Genomic DNA, 19,091 nt, shown 5'->3' on the forward strand with positions numbered 1-19,091 from the left:
ACCCCACTTCCTCCCTGCTACTAGCATTAGCCAGCACTTTTCCGCTGTCTCCGCGGCCACTGCCGGCAAGCATCCAAATTTGGATTCCCGTTTCCTCTTTCCCCCACCTCCACACCGGCCCCCACTTAATCACATATTTGGCACCAGCTCAGACAGGATTTTTAGAGCTGAGTGGAGCCTCCAAACTCTTTGGGTCCAGTCTTCCAGCTTAGACAGGTGGGCAACCAAGGCGACGGGACGAGCCGTTGTGCGGTCACTGCTGACATGTCCGTGACGAAGGCGTTCTCTGCTGCCCCTGGGCTCTCGGCCCGCAGGCACAAGGTGCCATGCCATGTGATTTTTTCTCCTGGTCAGCGCTGAGCTAGGCGGCCGGCAGCTCTGGCCCCTCGTTCTGCCCTACCCATGCCAGGCGCCCACCTGGCAGTGCCGCCCCACGAGGATGCCGAGCTGACCGTGTCCTGGAAAAAAAGACCCATTACAGGGGGTGAAGGGGGAACAAACAAGCCTTCCTTGTTTCAGAGCTCACTCCCCCCTCCCTGGCCAGCACCTCCCCGGCACGTCAGCCTCTCGGGATGCTAATGGGCTGCCCCATCACTTGTGAGAGCCAGGTTGGCAGGAGCCAGCCTTCCACGGAGGCACTGGGGAGACATTCTTCTCTGGTACTTAGGGAACAGCAATTTTCACATTTGTCTGCTCTCTGAGGTGGACAGAAGAGTGTGATTAGAGCCTGAAGCCATTTGGTGTCCTCATTTATAATTGCTTACTATGGGAACCACTGGCAGACTTGGCTTTCGTGCCTGGGAAGGATGAGACCAAAGGCTGACCCGAAAGCCAACGATCGCCAAGATGAGTTAAATGAATAAGCAAAGGGAGCCACTTCTTTCTCTGCCCTTCACTTAGGCCTTGCCAGAGCTTTCAATAGCACCGCTGTGGCTGTTGTCCGAACCCAGTTCATTTGCCTTCTTTGGGTTCTTTTTTCCCCCGTTCAGACAAAGATCTGCAGCTCCCTTCAGGATTCAACTGCAACTTTGATTTCCCCGAGGAGCCGTGTGGTTGGATGTATGACCATGCCAAGTGGGTCAGGAGCACCTGGACCAGCAGCTCCAGCCCCAACGACCGGACGTTTCCAGGTAAGGCAGCGGCAGATTCAGAGAGGAAAGAGTTAAGGCTAGCCTGCTGCTCGTTTCCCAGCCCCAGATTCCTTGACAAGCGTCATAACTTCCCACCACAGAGCCATCCTCTGCTCTGTGCCCACAAACCACCACGGTCTTTGCTCACAGCGTCACCCTACAGAATAGCTGGTTCGTGGTTCCTAGCCCTGTCTTGTGATTAACAGTGCAGTCTGGAAGCTAGGAGGCAACAAGAGAGGACAAGAGGAGAGAAAGAAAAGGAAGAAAGGAAGAGCAGTTGCAAGGTTTCAGGAGATGGGATGAGCCAGTGTCCCCTTGTCACCATAGCTAGCACTCCCGGCCGACATCACGGAGTCTCTTGTCAACTCCAGGCTGGCTCTTGTTCCTAAAATGCCTCCTTAGGAAACCACTGGCCTCCAGCCCGACTGATACTTCTCTGAGAGTATCATCACGTCGGTAGCAAACCAAGCTGAGGGTCCAAAATGCTACCGTGCCCCTGGGATCTAGCAGAGCCGCCTGGCACTCGGCTCCTGGAAGAGTGTTGCTGGAGAACAGTCCTTGACATAGAGTTCAGCTGCCCTTTCTGAGTGCCAGGTGTGGGCAGCCTCTCCAGGCACTGCTGATGGAGAGGGCTTGCCTGGAGCCCTCCTCAACCTGTGGCAGGAGGCAAGAGGCATGTCCTCTGTCCACCGTAGCGTGCGTTTACTGCGGGATTCTGGTCAGCGATTAACCGCCAGGTCTCTGGGGATGGGGAAAAAGAGAAACCCTGCCTTGTAATGTTGGCCACTTTCAGTGGCGTCAGTACTCCCCCTGTGGTTAAGCTACCGACACAACAGGACCAGAGGCAGAGGTGGGAAGTACAAACAGCATTAGATCGTTTTCTGCCACTGGAGAGCTCGGGTAGATATGAGTGACCTCAGGAGCATAGAGACTGGCAAGGTGTGTTCAAATACTGAGCAGGTGTTGAGTTTTGAGAATTTATGAACTTTCATTTCTAATGTAACTTATTTAATGGTAACTTTATGTCATTTAATTTTTAATAATGACTGGGCTTAACAACTGCCTCGCAAAATTCCAGAAAATGTAACCGCTGGCTCTCACAAGCCAGCACACATTGGCTCTGGCACACCATGCAATAGGTTTTCACTTTTCTGCACCCCTGGCCTGGACCTCAGAGCCCCATAAGCATCTGAGAGCAACGGTGTCCGTTCTGGAAATTAGTAGATCAAATGTTGCCTGACTAGAGAATAATAGGGGAATGAGGGCCCCCCCTTCTGCAGGGTTCCCCAGAGCTGCTCTGCTGCCTCTCAACCCCAGGGGCTGGCGGTGTCCCCTGTCCCCAGGGGACGGCCGTGGGACAGATGCCAGGAGAGCTTTGTGGGCCGGCCTCCTGACACAGCCCGCACTTGCTTTCCTGGCGGGTCACAGCGTCTGCTCTGGAGAAAAACATTTTCATATTTCAAGTGTTTATCTCTTCAGCATTTGAGTGCTCGGAGAGATTAATATCTGAAGATCACCGTGGCCTCGGGCTACAGGAGAGAACACTTACCCTCGTCCCAGCCTTAATCACCCTCCCCCTCTTGTTCACTGCAATAATGTTTAATTAATATAATGAGCCTCCTGCACGTTGGAAAAAAAAATACTTATTTTTATAACCCAGCCTGGATTTTTCATTTCATTTCCTCTCCTTTGAGACCTGGCCCAATTAATTGGTTGTTTTTCCCAACCTCCACTTTGTATCCGAACATAAGGAAGGTTTATGGGGGATGCACCAGCGTGTGTAGGCCTAGTGTGTACTTGTGGGTTATGTGTGCGTGGATGTGTCAGTACGTGTGTTTCTTTCTCCAGGTGTTTGTGGGTTTTGCGTGGGTGTGCAAATGTCATGCGTTCTATGTGTAGGTGTTTGTGTGTCTGAATACGTGTGTGCGTGTTTGTATGCATGTTTTGCATGTGAACCTTTGTGTGCGTGTGTGTCTGTGTGGTTGAGAGTGTTTGCGCTGTGTGTGCGTGAGTGTCGTGTGCGTGCACGCGCACTGCGTGAGGTGGGTATGAGGGGGTGGCTTGGCAGAGGCGCTCTGAATGAAGGGACATGGGTGACACGGGTTGGGGAGGTTTACTGGCTCTCTTTCAACCACCGTCTTAGGTTCTCCCTAAAAATTCGGCCTTCTCCCTTGCACTCTTCTGCGTAGGTCTGCTCTCGGCGGCCAGCCCTGTCCAGGCTACAGGGCCACCAATTAGCAAGTGACACTTCCTAGAGAGCTGCGGTTACTCTCTATCTGAGCCTGGCCTTGACCTCTGTGCCTGCTCACCTCCGCCTCCTCCTGATGCAGGCCTCGCCCTCACCTGAGTGCCCCTTCCGCCACCCTGGCTACCGGTTGGAAATTCTGGCTCTTGTCCTCATTCCAGTTGATTCATTACACCCTGCGGTTTAGGAGGGCTTTTCAGAGCGAGCTCGCAGAGCGGGCAGAGTTCCAACCGTTGGCTGGATGGATGGGGACAGAAAGAAAACTAGGGCCATAAGAAACTGCTCCATCTAATGTTGTTTCTCCCTGAAGATACTGAGAAGGAAAATAATTATTTTCCTCTTCCAGAAGAATCCCTGAAGTTCGAAAAAGTGGCACTTGTAACCTGTCTCCAGAAAACAAAATCGTACTGTTGTTCTCAGAACCCTTCCGCCTATCCTCAGATGATTTTAAAAAGTCACTTGCTGTATTTGCCACTTTCCTTCTCCTTACAAAGCTCGATATGGGGCTTTAAGCAGGGGAGGATGGAAAGCCCTTTCTGTTCAGGGTGGTCCTTTCTTTAAAAAAAAAAGGGGGGGGTGCCCGAGGGGAGCAGTTGGGAGACAGGAAACAGCTGTGCCTGATCAGGGGCAGGGCAGACGCTGGACCTTCCCGGTCAAGCCCAAAAGCCCTGTGTCCCCCACACTTCACCACTCCGCAAAGAGGAGACACTCTTTAAGAGAAGTGTGCCATATGTTTTATGCCCCTACTGGAGAGCTGAGCAGAAGTAATTGCACGTAGGAAAGGAGGTGTCTCCTGCGAGCGTGGAAGGCGTCGGGATAGCCGAGGGAGGAGGAAGGGACGGCAGAAGAGCCATGTTGAAATATCATACACAGCCTCCTCGCTCAGAAGTGTCTGTGGAAACAACTTACATTCCTTAGATATTTTCTGATTTAGTTCTTTTCTCATGTTTTGTTTTGTCTTTTTTTTTTTTTTTCCTTTTCCTTTCAAGTCAGCAATTAGTTCTGTTCTTTTGGCCAGTGGTAAGAGTTGCTTAAGGCTGACAGGACACCCACTGGTTTCATGCCACTGTTTTTGTTTTTCGAGATAGTCTTTCAAGCCTCTCAGGATCCCTTCTTTTCGCTCTTTGCTTGTGGCTTAGAAGCCTGGAGTGTGCTCACACCAGCCCCTGGGGACCCTGTCCCGAATTCAGTGACCTCTGCTGGGTGTAGAGGAGCCAGCCCCGCGTCCTCGGAGAAGCCACTTTGCCTTTTCTCCGGAGCTACAACCTCACAGAAAATGTCTTCCCCTGTGGGAGCCGTAGTATTTTCTAGGGAAAGTCTCAAGTGCGATGAACGTAAACCCAGTTTTGAGGATGGTCAGATTCATGTGTTACAGGGGCAAGGTAAAAGCTCAGACGCTGTGGTGAGTCCGCGTGTCTCCAGCTGCACTGTGTAATGTGGTAGCCACTAGCTGTTTTAATTTTAATCACAATGAAACATTTCGGGGCTTGGTGGCACAGAGGTAAACCGTGGCCATCGTCGCGGGATTGTCTTGGTCACACTGGGTAGGCATCTTTTGGCATTGACGTGTGCGTGATCTCTGGGGTCCTTGCTGATGCTGCTTCCACACAGAGGGGACCAAAGGCAGTGTAAACCAAGAAGCAAGGAATTAGGTGGACGTGCCTTCTCTGTGGTCCCTCTGGTGGGAGTGTCCAGTGTCATCGTGTCATTCAACCTCGGGGAGCAACCATAGTAAGGTAAGCAGGTAACACAGCATTAGATAGGGGAGGAACTATTTCATTTGACCAAAAAAAAAGTAAATACTAAGTAATACCAATAATAGCAATAACAGTGGTAGTAATAATAATAGTTAGGATTACTATTGTTATCATTATTGTCAGGAATGGGACAAGAAGACTAGAGAAAGAGCGTACCATGGCAGGTCAGTTTCAGAATTCTCAAGCGTGGGGCATCCCTCCATGTGTGTTCTTTTCTACGTTTCCTGACCTCGTGAAGCATGGTTACAGTATTACTTCATGTCAATAACTCCAAATCGTGGAAATGGTATGAAGGAAACAGGCAGGGTGCTGGCTGGCTCAGCTGGTAGAGCGTGCGACTCTTGGTCTCAGAGTTGTGGGTTCAGGCCCCGCGCTGGGCACGGAGCCTACTTAAAATTAAATAAATAAATAATAGAAAATAAAATGAAATTAAAAAAGTAAAGAAAGCCGGCAGTGCCTACTCGCAACAGTACACCATTATGAAAAGACGGAGCTTTGGCTGCCTAGCACTCGTATGTTTATTGGATTGAGAAAACAAAACCTTTACTCTGGATTCAAAAACAAGCTCAAGACGAAGAAAACAGTGTTCCGAAATATTCGAATTTTGTTAATGGTTGCTATTCCGTCAGATATGTCAGTGGTAAAGTTATTAACGTATTGGGGGGGGGCTGTTTGGATGCAGATTGGGCCACTTATAAACTCCACGAGAGGAGAGGACCAGAACTGTGATTCACTGGGTGACATGCGCACAGGATTAAGAAAGAGAGAGAGAGAGAGAGAGAGAGAGAGTGTGTGTGTGTGTGTGTGTGTGTGTTGGGGGTGGGGGAACGTAGATGGTTGCAAAGAAATTACAAAAAAGAATTGATGGGTGAACTTGCTCATGATGGGCTTGATATTTGACAGGGAGCTAGTAGTCACTGTGGATGAAAAAGCAGCTCTCTCTGAACTCAACAGACCTCCCCCGTAGGTGGGACCAACACAGCAAAGGATCAAGACTCTGCCCTGGCATTAGCTTGAGTCGCCCTCGGAAACAGGGTGATGTGGCGAGGCGCAGCCCCTGCTCTGACACAGGCAAGACCTTCTCAGGCTCAGACTGAGGGAGACGATTACAGACCAGGAGCAAGTTGGCTAAGAGAAAGCCAATATTCAAAGAATACCTTCCATTGGAGAAGGAAGCAGAGAGGCTCTTCTTTAAGGAAAATAGGAAGTAAAATATCTCTGACTTTATAGAAAAGACAGCAATGAAGAGAAGCTAGTATTCCTTTTTTAAAAAATTTTTAATTTAAATTCAATTTAATTAACACAGTATATTATTAGTTTCCGAGGTAGAAGTCAGTGATTCATCAGTTGCAAACAACACCCAGTGCTCATTCCACCGTGTGCCCTCCTTCATGCCCATCGCCCGGGTACCCCATCCCCCACCTCCCCTCCAGCAACCCTCAGTTTGTTCCCTGTAGTTAAGAGTCTCTTCTGGTTTGCCTCCCTCTCTGCTTTCCTCTTATTTTATTTTTTCTTCCCCTCCCCTATGTTCATCTGTTTTGTTTCCTTTTTTTCTGAAAGTCACGATTGGCTGAGTTCCCCAGCAATGTGCAGATTGATAATGAAGGGGTAGAATGATGACAAGACTGCCTCAGTTGTAAAACCTTCATGAAAGCTGACATACAAAAATAAAAAAATTTTTAAAAATTTTTTTAAAAGCCAGCTCTAGGAAGACTTCTGCAAAGACCAGACCTGAAACCTCAAATGTCCACAAAATGGTCAGTTGTAAACCTTGAGAACATCCTGCAGAGTTCATCCAAAGTCAGTGTTTCCCTTAACCGGTTGTTAATTTGAGGGCCTTAGCAGAGATAGACTGACCTTGGGAGGCCAGCTGAGGGGCTGACTCATGTTTTAAGCATGACCTATACAAAGAGATTACATCTCCTGCAGCACTAAGTATTCTTTCAGATGGTAGTTTTAGCAGGAGGGCAAGATGCTAGCCAGGAGATATGTGTGTCGGACAGATGGTGCGTTTGGCTTTGCGATAGCGAGGACGATCAGACTGGTGATTTACTTCAGGGTTTGGGAAGGTGTGGACACGACCGATTCTGTGGCTGTTAGGCCAACCACAGTCACGTGTTCACACGCGCTCATGCAGCCGAAGCCAGGTGTGGCCATAAATCGCCAGGTGAAATATCAGATCCTTTCTAGAGACAGCAGCAGGTTAAAATGCCCGAACCACCCTGTCCTCTGCACGTCCTCACTGCCCTTTCGAACTCCTGTTGTTTGTTCCCATGGGATTATTTTCCCTGTGTCACGGGCAACAACAGATGTTTTGAGTCAAGAACCTAGCAGAATGCCTCCCAAATATGTCAGGTCCGGGAGGAGAGGGATTGTATCTCTGGGACATTATTTCTTCATTCTCTTTCAGCAACTGAACGTTATTTCCTTTCTATTGTCTTTTGGTTGGAAGCTCTCCATGGCCGGCATCACTGCCATCAGCTGCAAGAACAGGAAGACAGTGTCCAGCAGGCAGAGCTGGTTCTTAGCTGGTCAATTGTCATGTCTGGGGACCTCTTAACAACCCAAAGGGCTTTTCCTTGAAGTCCAGCTCAGTGGCTAATGGGGCCCACCTGCGCCATGCCAGCCCTTTGCTCTGTCAAGTAATCGACAGCCACCACATGCTTACAACTTCCTCTGGGTCTGGCAGTGGTGGGCCATAAATTAGAATGTTCTACAAGAACGGACTTCGCTCACAGCACACTTTTGGGTGCCGTGACTTCGAAGAACTGAAGCGCTCAGCTTAGAGGAGCATTAGTATAGACCTACCACCATAACAAAAGCCCCCCAAAGTGGACATTTAAAGAGGCAAGGGTTGAGTTTCCCAAGAAAGTGAAGACTCAGGGTCTGAATTCTTCACGAGTGAAAATGTTTCCAAGTCAGAGGACAGAAATTGGCTGTGCTCCATCAAGGATAGGAGGAGGACATGTGTCTAAATGACAGCAGGAAAACTTAAAACTGAGTTTAAGAAGTTCCTGACAGTTAGGGTTGTGACCCAGAAAACACATTGCCGATGTGGCCTATGGAAACTCCTTCTCTGGAGAATTTAAAGCAGAGGGTGGACAGCTGTTCTGGGGATGTTTTCAGCGTGGTTCCTCTGGGCAGCCGGGCTGACCTGGTCTAAACTGTCTCCTGAGGTCCCACTCTCATTCCAGAATCATATCGTATTTTATTTCACCTACCATAGAGTGACAGGAAGGACATGTGGTAAACAGTGCATTGTGCACAAGTGGGGGCCGGCTGATTGCTGGGGGCAGGGATGGATCAGGGAACTGAATGACCCCAGAGAGCGTCTTCACTGCCCTCCGGCCAAACCATATTTCCTTGTGAGTCTAGGACTGGTCTTCCCAGGTTATTAGTGCTCTTTTGACCCTTTTTGTTTCTTTAAAAAAAAAAAAAAAAGGCAAGCATTGGAGGCAGTGCGTGTAGCAATAGTAGTAGTAGTAATAAAGATCATAGCTTTTATTGAGCGCTTACTGTATCCCTGTATTTCACATGGCCTATTTGAGTTCCTTCTCTTCACAGCCCTCTCCAGTAATGTTCTTATTATACCCATTTTATAGACGGGGAGACTGAGGCTTTAAATGATGGGTGAGCAGTAGACGAGGGTTCCAGCCCCGATGAGCGGCCGTGCTCTGGCGATTCTGCTCACTTGTGTGGTGCTTCACTCTCTAGCAGCCATCTCGGACACATGCCTCCAGTTCTCTGAGCCTCCGTTTCCTCTCTGGTAAAAATGGAGAAAGCAATACTTGTTTCACGGACCTGGATTTCCCAGGGAAGATCCCATCAGAAAAGGCAGACGGCACTTCCTGCGCCGTAGCTGGCACACAGTAGGTGTTCAGCGAACACCAGTTCTCTCGCCCCTGCCTTTCCTGCCCCCTCCCCTGGGCCTGGCCTGGTCCAAGCCATTCCTTCGTGTGTTGTCCTGGTTCTAATCAGGCCCTTCTCAGTGACAGGTGGGGACGTTTTGCAGCTCAGAGTCCCTCTGACTGATGTCTACTGCTAATTCCTTAAATTTACATATCATCTTTCTTCCCTCGAGCTCATAGCACTTAACAGACAAGTGGGGCACAAATGATTTAACTAAGTGAAATTCAGAGGCCTGCTTGTCTTGAGATTCTGCAAACTATGGATTAGCGTAGATGTCAGCACTGAATTATGATCCTTCAGCCGCTCGTGCTTAGCACGCCACCAGCATTAACTCCCCGGTCTTCCAGTGGTCCTTTAAATCATGCGGAGCGATTATCGTCTTATTGTGGGAGAGAGAGCAGAGGAGGGGGGAGGAGGGGGCTAGCTGGGGTCCGGGGCCGCAGCAGCCCGGGAGACCTCTGGCCTGATGATGCCTGAAGTTTTAGCAACAGGGTGGGTAAACAGAACAGACCCAGATAAAACCCCGCCAGCGTGGCTTTCTCCACCTCCACACACATTTGACTTACTAAATTCTAACCATTATGCTATGAATCCCCTGCCGCTTAAGAATGTAAATTCACAAGTGACAGTATTTCTGCCAAGCAATTTTCAAGCAGCAAGTGGGTCTTATTTGTGAAACTGTGAAGGAAGAAGGCTGAATAATAAGTCTGAAATCTGGTTTCCTTTCTATCTAGGTGGAAGCAGTCAGGGCTTGGAAATCACTAGAGCCCGAGAGCGTCTGGTGGGGGGAGGGTTCTCACTGGTGGCTCCGTGGTGCATCCCCAGGTCACTGTTATTATCAGCTCACCTCACCTTCGAAAGGGGTGTTGCCTCAGGAGAGTGGGAGGGAGTTGTGAAGAGATTATCAGAGTCTGAGGGATTGCCAAAGGCTGGCTGATTCCCCCTCTGCTCTCGAGTCTTGTGAGAATATAAAGCCTCATAGCGTTCCTTTATCCCTGTGTTTGTCATTCATTCATCTGTGGGAGCAAAATTTTCTTGAGTAGCGGCATATCTATGTCACCGTCTAGGGGCAGGGAGAAGCAGCAGAGTATTAACCTTTATATGTGTACGCCTGGGACTCTGTCTTAGAACTGGAGCGATGGGAAAGACACACACGAAACAGTTAATTACAGCGCAAGGCAGTGGGTAGTTACCTGCTGAAATGCAGGAGAAATGGCCTCGAGTCTTTTTAAAAACAAGGTAACATCAGTGGTGCAGTCAGTGAATGTTCGAGTTGTGGAGAGAAAAGAGGCATTAGCTAGAATGGGCCTCACCACCCTCTCTACTTTGCATAAGTCGCTGGAATGGGCCAGAATGGGCCTCACCACCCTCTCTACTTTGCATAAGTCGCTGGAACCTTTCTGACGTCTGTGTCTTCATCCTGTACAAATAAGGTTCAGAAGCCATAGCTCTCACAAGCGTTTAGGAAGGATTACACGAAGTAATGCACGTGAATGTGCTTTAGAAGCTGCAGAGCATTCTGCAAATATGACTTATAATTATTATCATGAACGGTGGTAGTGATGGGATCTGATAGGGGAAGCGTAGGTTTGGGAGATCTTGGAGTGTCGGGCTGTGGCACCCGTGTCTCCTCCCTTGGCCGATCACCTCCTTTGAAATCTCTGCTGTGGACAGCTGCCTGGTTATCTGTGCTGACGCTGGCCTTGAAGGGGTCTCCTGTTGTGGGGGTATCAGACATGTAGTTCTGGATGGTTAAGGAGACAAACTGGAATCCCAACTATGCATCAAACTGGTCTGATTTGACTTCAGGGGAGGGTGGCTTCTGGAGCAGTAATCCTAGAGAATCTAACTGGAAGGGCTTAGAGGGGCCAGGAAGGAGGGAGAGAGATGGGAGAAAGAGGGGCCAGTGATGGGAGGACAGTGACACGCTCATTCTTGCTAGAACAACGATGTCAGCAGGAGTAGCAGCAGCCAACCAGTGGTCCAGAGAGTAACCTGTTGATTTAGGGCTCTGGAGTCCTTCCTTGCCTGTTCTCCCCTGGCAAGCCCAGAATGTTCACAGTACCTGGTGAATAAGAAAGCTGGGTGCACATGTGTCACATGAACATGCTTCTGAAGTGTCTGAGTGCTGGCTGTGTGGTGTGAATCACCCCCTGCCACCTTGCAGAAGTGTTCAGCAGAAGATGTTTCAGGGCCAAAAGGAGGCAGTGAGATTTTCTTCTCCAGTGCCACCTGTTTTCTGTACAAGTGGCCAGAATGCTCCTGGGCACATGGGGTTGGCAGGTGCAGGCCCCCATACCCGTGTCTGCAGGGCATGAGGTCTGCAAATGGCAACAAGACCTCCTTCTTCTGCACAGTGTCTGATGTATTTGAAAACTAATCAGCCAAAAGGCCCACCCTCCAAACATTCGGATGGGTGAAACCTTGATTTCCCATCCGGTGTATATTCTCTATTAAACACGTAGCCTTCATTAGTGATGATGACTGTGCCTGTTCTCAGTGGAGCTCTGTTTGCCTGGCTTTCTGACAAAGGCCAGTTCTGGCCTCCCCGTGCTGGACAGGGAAGGAGTAGGGTGTCAGGCCCCCCGGCTTACCCCTCCACAGCCACCATCCCTTCTTCTGCTTGAGGTTGATGCTGGCTTCTGATGGTCACTAGAGTCCAGGTACCACCTAGTAGCACGGGTGGAGACAGATGGTTTGAAATGTCTTCCATTTGGACAGTGCCCAGCCAAGATGACAAAGGCTTGAAGCATAAGCCCCCTGGCTAGAATCATCTTCCAGTCTAGCAGCCACCTCGCCCCCTTATTATTTAGTTCATTAGGCTGCATTGGCCCTTTGGGTTAGCCAGTGGTGAATAAGACGTGGGTCTGGCATCTTCAAATCTCAGGGTGGGGGAGACAGGCACAAGACACCACCAGCCAAGATGTAAGGCCAACCACACCAAGTGCCATCCGTAGACGAGGCACAGAGAAAGCGATACCAAGAAATAGGCAGGAAGGACCAACCTGACATACAGTCTCCAGAAAAGGCTCCAAAAGGAAGCAGCTTTTGAGCCAAGATCTGTAAGAACCTTGAGAAGGAAACAGAGGGCCTGGAGAACAAGGACATGATTAAACAAGACCCCCAAACTCTGGTTCTGGCTTTCTCCGGGGCAGGGGGGCGGGGAAGTGGGGGCACTGCCGCAAACTGGTCTTTTTCCCCAGTGTTGTAATGGGAAACTCTGGGTTTCTTTCCCACAGATGACAGGAATTTCTTGCGGCTGCAGAGCGATGGCCGGAGAGAGGGCCAGTACGCGCGGCTCATCAGCCCTCCCGTGCACCTGCCCCGGAGCCCCGTGTGCATGGAATTCCAGTATCAAGCCACGGGCGGCCACGGGGTGGCGCTGCAGGTGGTGCGCGAAGCCAGCCAGGAGAGCAAGCTCCTCTGGGTCATCCGCGAGGACCAGGGCAATGAGTGGAAGCACGGGCGGATCATCTTGCCCAGCTATGACATGGAGTATCAGGTAGGCTGGTGCCAGGAGGTGGGTGCAGAGATCCAGGGGAATCTTTGTGATCCGTATTTCAGTATTTCAAAGGGCCGTGCCCATTCATCATTAGGGAACGTGGTTAAGCGCTGCTGTTTTCATTGTGTTTCTCACATTGCCATGGCAACTAAATGACACTCTTATTTGTTATTCAAAATGTGCCTATCTCTACACCCAGGCTTGGTTCTTTGTTCCTCCTATTGCCTTTTATATTGCTGAAACCTTCCCAACAAATGTTTCTTCTCTCCATTTTAGTTTAGATTGCTATCAGGTAGGCTGACAAAGGGACACAGAAGCCAGGGAAATAAATACAACCGGCCTCCACACACGAGGGAGGAAGCGCGCGGAGCCCCCTCACACTCCAGGGAGAGGGGAAAACCCTGCCAGCCAGCTCCCGGGCACGTGGGCGCGGGAAGGGGAGGGTGGCGGTTTGCGCTCAGTGGCCAGCAGACCAGAGAGACTCCCGCACGAGTGGCTTTTCTCCCCACAGCTCCAGGAGGTGAGCTGTATGATCTCTGCCCCACGGAGCGCAAGACTGAGGCACAGATGGGTATGCACAGCTGTGGCTGAGGCTCGGGTAGGAGTAGACACGGTGGAAGAGGTGACTGAGAACCAGCCAAAGCATTAACCTGCTCCTCCCCAGACGAGAAGCAGCAACAGATGGTTGGTGAGGCAGCCAACTGCTCGCTCGGCTTGCCAGAGGACATGTGCTCGTGTGCAGAGAGAAGCTAGGGAGGGTGAGAATGGGGAATGACTGAGGACCACAGAGCGGAGGGGCTTCGGTGTGCAGCCTGCAGTCGCTCTGCAGGTTGTAAGGTGTCCTGGTTCCGCCCCACCCCCACCTGCATCCCCATTTATAAACCTTAACGCACTGTGCGCTGTACTGTGAGAACGTGTTTGCATTTTTGTCTCACCCGCCAGATGGTGAGCTTCTCTGGACAGAGGGTCCTGCTGATTAGATTTTGTAACTGTCCTTGTGCCTGCACATAGTAGGTGTTGAGTAAACTGTGGGTGAGGGAAAAAACGCTCTCCCTCCTAGTTGTCATAAGGGAGCCGTAAGACAATGTTACGCCAGAGGCGATCCAAGCCCAGTGTATTGTGTTTCTCTCACCCCACCTGTTGTGTCCTCTGAGTTTCCAAATACCTGCACTGGACGTTTGAAGGATTTATGAGAAAAGAACCTCAAAAATGGCTAGGGACAGTTCAACTCTCCTTGAAACATGTCCTGACTCTGGTCCTTTTAATCAGTACATTCCACTTACTGGACAACAATAAACATCACCTTGGTATATATATTTTTAATCCCTTCAGATATACATTTGATTTGAACCAACTCTTTTTAGATTAAGATTTCAAGTACATAGCCATGTGGTCAACAGATGTGTACCAGGTACAGTAACACACACACACACACACACACACACACACACACACACATTTTAAGCTGAAGTTAACAGAAAACTGGAAATCTTTGCACTGCTTGAACCAGGGAGCTCGGTTAACCATGGCTCTTGTTCTTCTGGCTTCTAGATTGTGTTTGAGGGAGTCATAGGAAAAGGACGTTCAGGAGAAATTGCCATTGATGACATTCGGATAAGCACTGATGTCCCACTGGAGAACTGTATGGGTACGTGAATACCTGTCTCTTTGTGGCTCTTCCAAATAAGACACCAGGGGCTGGGATATACAAGAGGAGAAAGCACGCCATTTTCAAACCTAGTTGTACCCAGTGGGCAGAACAGCACCGGTCTATGCAGGAGGTGAGGTATGAATGTAGTTGTATCTTAGGCTGCATTCAGGATGGGAGGGGTGTGAAATGAGGTGAAGTCTTCTATTCCTGTTCCCATTCAGAAATAGACATGCAATAAGTATTTAAAGACTTGGGGTGCCAAGACCCCATCATCAACTCCAGCTTTTAGCAAAGAAAATGCTAGAGGATGAGAGCAGCTGCCAGTCAGAATTACATGCTGCAAAGGTTTGATGTTTTTAGTGGAAGCCTTCACTGGTGAGCAAAAATAGTACATGTGTTATATCAGACTGATAACAATTACCCAAGTTGTTCCTTTACGTGAATGAATTGCAGGGCAAACTATGGCAGGTGAGGTAAGATTTTAGAGTTTGCTTTGAAGCTAATACCTTCAATGCCCAAGATCCCACAGTTGTAAGATTAAACATTGCATGCCAGGTGACCAACACAGGAAGGACACCATGACTGTCCCTTTGGACAGAAGTGCTGAGAGGCCAGCCTACAGAAGATGCACACATTTTACCCGGGTCACCCCCAAGGGCATCCTGACCATCTCCCATGAGCGCCGTGGACATTTCCAAAAGCAAGAGGCAATCCTGAGAAGGAACAGGACCTGCCTTTACTCGGCAGAGTGACTGTAATCACTCACTGAGGGCTTTTCTTGGCACATGGGTCCTGGATGTGTGTGTGCCTGATGATGTCAGAAGCACCTGGGACCACCCAAGTCCCTTCAGGCCCCGGGCATCTAAACATAATCCAGGCTTTGAGAAAGTGATCGGTGGTAAATGACTGATGACGATGCTTTTGAGACCCATTGCTCTATAAAGGACTTTTTCTTCCAAAGCACTTTGGGAATCTCTCCCCACCCACCCATCCCCTGTGATGATGATGTGTTAGACACAGCCTAGAGCATGAGGAGGATATGGGGACACTTTCCGTGGGGTATTACAAAAAGTCATCTTCATCATACCTTATACCTGCCTCATTATTTCTTCCCCTTATCTAACTCAGTGTTTTTTCTTTTTTTTCCCCCCAGAACCCATCACAGCTTTTGCAGGTGAGAATTTTAAAGGTAAAAAAATTTTTTATTTTTTGCATGTCTTTTTCTTCCACCCATGTGATGTGAATTTGGTGTGGGGGAAGGAACCTCCAAACTTGACAAATCTCTCAAGAGAAAACAGACACCGCACCTTCCCGCCACTAGATGGCACCAACAACACCTGTAGATTCCAGGAAAGAGGATTGAGATCTCCCTGTCTCTTGTTTAATTAAAGTTTAGAAACCTATAATAGAGACAAATAGGTTACAGATAAACCTTTCAGCCTTGCATTGTCCAACGGGGAGCAATGAGGCTGAAAATGCATGAATGGTGAGAAAGGAGAGGCTGTGGGGGAGAGTGAACAACAACAAAAATCAGTAGTAAATTAAAAGTGAAATGAGGTGGCAATGATTTATTTTCGCCTGAAGACGGTGACTTTCCAGCTGCAGAACACCAAGGCAGCGGTCCCAGGGAACCCTCAGTGAGGTACAGTGGCAGGCAGTTTCGCGAGGCTAGAAAGTTAGGGAAAAGACACAGGGAGTGATGACCCCGAGGAGAAAAGGTTGCAGAATGCTGGAGCCGGTGCCTGGTAAAGGCAAAGGGGAGGCACATGTGCCGACTGGGGTTAGAGCATCTAAATATGGGACTGAAAACCAGACAGGACATTTTCTCCCTAACAAAGTAAAGAGCAGAGCAGAGAAGAATTTGGGGTGCCAGCCTCATGGTAGGAGCGTGGGTGGTGGTAACGTCTGTGCTGGGGGGGGGCGGCAGCGGGGTTCACCCTCTGCCCTCCTTGCTCTCCTGTGACTTGATACCGATGAAGTTTCCAGCCAGTTGTCCAACGCTGAGTGTCTAGAAGCCACTGTAAGGGCTTCCATTCTGTCGGCCTGGGTGGCAGGGCACACGCCAACTCTCCCCCTCACCTGATGCCCAGGGTTTTTCATGCAAACATTTGTGAGGCTTGCTGTGCCCTATTTGCCCCGGCTGGCCTTCACCCCAGAGGGGACAGCATTCCAGAGATAAGGGAAGGCATTTTTATATCTGAAGTCTAGACGCATTATCTTCGCACTCATTAATCTGTCCAGCTCCTGGCTAGAAAGAGATGAATTCCCGGTTTACCACCTAGATGCGCTTTTGACTCCAAATCATCTGGCCTAACTGTCCACTTATCACCCTCTAAGACAACAGTGGAGGGGAGGGGGGCCTGGCAGGAAAGAGAATGACAGACCCACACAAAACACAATTTCTTTCTTTCTCCCCCTTCCTTGCCTCCCGAACGCCATCCCCGTGCCCCACGGCACATTTGAAAGTATGAAGTGTGTTCCTGGGCGGGCGCTGATGCTCTTTGGGGGTGAGATTGATGTTAATGCGGGACTAAGTGTGGGGAGGGAAGCTGAGATCCGAACTGACTCACTCCATCACAGTTGCCGTTCAAGTTCTTGGAATTCCAGGACCCAAGGTAATGTTTCTGTTGGGCAAGTCAAACCTGCTCGTTAAGACTCAAAGCTCCCAGGAAGGCTGGCCAAAGACCTAGAACAACGGCCACAGACACTGCGGTGTGTGAGCCCGCGTGTCTGAGTCCATGACTGACAAGTACAAGGGCTAAGTGCTTTGCTTCTGTAAGAGAATCCACAAAGCAGGGCGCATGTGCTCTCCTTGAGGCTGTGTTTACCGTGAGGCTTCGCAGTCCAGTCATGTTCTCTTGTAAAAAATATATAAATAAAATATCATCAGAGCCACAGAGCTCACTTAGCCAAAATAAACACAGGGCTTAGTGACTTGAAGGTAAGCATCTCCAGCGCTCCCGATGGGCTGATTCGGGGGTTAAGCAAAAGCAGCACAAGGGTGGCATGGATTGGCCCCTGGCTGGCTGTTGTCTCTGAGCATTTTGGAAGAAGGAAACCAAGTCTTGGGGGGCAGAGACTTGGCCAAAGAACGTAGAGTCAAGGGCAGGATTGGAATTGAAAATGGACAATTTCTATCACATTGGCAAGTTGTACACGGAACTTGAAGGCGGTAGCCAGGTGAACTCAGGGCCGGTCTTCTTTTGGGCCGAGGCCCCTTTGACCTCAGCATGCAACTGTGTTTTGACTCAAGCAAAGCCTTCCACTGGGGAGAGGAAAGAGGACGACCATTTGCTCTGTCTAACCTAGTGAGGGACTGGCATAGCGTTCCTCTCCTGGTCAGCGGCAGGCAGCCCCGTTGGGAGTGTCGGTGTCCTGGGGTTAAATCAGCCTTTTCACTCAAAAAGGGAAACAGAGAGAAATCAGGTTTGGGCAGGCCGGATGTGGAAAGTTGATGGTGTAACGCTAATCACAATAGGCGGTTACATTGTTAGTACGGCTTTTTTTGAATCCGGGTTGTTTTTCTTTTCCATTATAAATTAACCATGAGACAGAAGCAATCTCATTCTTCAGGAGAGAACGATGTGTACTAGGTAAATCTTTAAGGAAATGCAATAAAAGTGGTCTCCGGGCGGGTCTTATGAGGTTTCTTGATCTTTTATATTTTAAAGTGCCTTCCATTCTCTGCCTCTTACTCATTGCTTGCCATGAAACATTTTCCAGTCACCTTGTGTTTTCTGCTTAGTGTGTGTACTTTGATTGTAAACCAGGGTGTGAGTCGGTAATGAAGAGAAACAAGCCATAGAGAAAAAGAGAACGTGTAGGGAAGGAACGAGGAGGAGAGAGAATGAATAAACTGCGTTGTCATGTGATTTGTAAGAAGACTTGTGTTGTTGTTATGAGTCACATTCTAAACAATGTAGCCTGGGCGTGCGTTTTTTTTTTCTTCCTTTTTTTTTTTTTTTTTTTTTTTTAGCAGCGGCTATAAACATAGTGCCGTCATGTATCTTTTTCTAGAATTTGAGCTTTAACAAATGAAAAACTGTATAAAGGAAAAGAGAAAAAAGAAAGAACCAAAAAGTGGTATAATTAAGATGATGGATTATTTCCTCTTAACCAATACTTTTCTTTTTTCAATAAAAGAAAAAAGAATAATAAAGAAGCCAGTAAAAATATGGGAAGCCCATGATCAGAGCTCTGTAGTTGTTGACCAGGTGGTTATTTTTAGCAGCTCGCAGTAGAAGCAAGAGGTTTTGCTCACATTAGAGGCTGGGGACTTTGAACAATGCAGGAGCAGAGAGACTGGGGCTGGTACCCTCCCCATTAGAGACCCATGGAAATGCCAGGCACCGGTGCACTGACGGGGGGTGGGGGTGGGGTGTTACAGTAAAGGATTCAGAACCACTGTGTCTACCACTGGTGGATGCTGAAAGGAACATCAGTATCTCTTAGTAACGGCTGTGAGCCTGGGTTTTATGTCTCAGAGCAGTGCTGAGAGCTGTAGGGCCCATCTCTGGGTTTCCCTCTCCACAGTCCTGCTCCATTTTCGCCCAGTGGAAACCAGGAGCAGGTGAACATCTCAGCCAGTCTCCTGGGCATAGAGGGGGCCTGTCCTATGAGAGACTCGATCTGGGGTAGCGACAGAGCTGGCTGGGGTTTGCCTCGGGTTTTAAATTCTGTTTCTTCGGCGCTGACTGGTCCATCTCTGCCAGTTCCCCTCGCCATCTCTCCTCTTTTATCCCCATCCTCACTCCCTAGAGGTGTCACCCACCAGCGTAGTGTCCCCCATCTCAGGGCACAGGACCTGGGCTTGGCCTTGGATTCCAACTCTCTTTGGCTTCCCCGCTCTTCTCTCCTAGAAGCACTTCCGAGATGGGGTGCGAGATGAAAGGCAGAG

General features: G+C 49.3%; 1 protein-coding gene across 4 annotated transcripts in view; it reads left to right on the top strand.

The window, feature by feature from the left end:
* NRP2 (neuropilin 2) overlaps positions 1–19,091 on the top strand; it is a 113,662-nt gene that overhangs the window by 67,923 nt on the left and 26,648 nt on the right. For 2 of the 4 annotated variants that reach the window (XM_026492125.4, XM_026492127.4), the window contains exons 12-15: positions 990–1,130; positions 12,281–12,543; positions 14,095–14,191; positions 15,348–15,368. In XM_026492125.4, coding sequence (XP_026347910.2) covers positions 990–1,130; positions 12,281–12,543; positions 14,095–14,191; positions 15,348–15,368 — 522 coding nt within the window. Of the gene's footprint in view, positions 1–989; positions 1,131–12,280; positions 12,544–14,094; positions 14,192–15,347; positions 15,384–19,091 lie in introns of all 4 variants that reach the window. The other 2 variants (XM_026492126.4, XM_026492123.4) reach the window with 1 other exon arrangement.

This window comes from Ursus arctos, unplaced genomic scaffold (assembly GCF_023065955.2).
Source record: "Ursus arctos isolate Adak ecotype North America unplaced genomic scaffold, UrsArc2.0 scaffold_1, whole genome shotgun sequence".
Lineage (NCBI taxonomy): Eukaryota > Metazoa > Chordata > Mammalia > Carnivora > Ursidae > Ursus > Ursus arctos.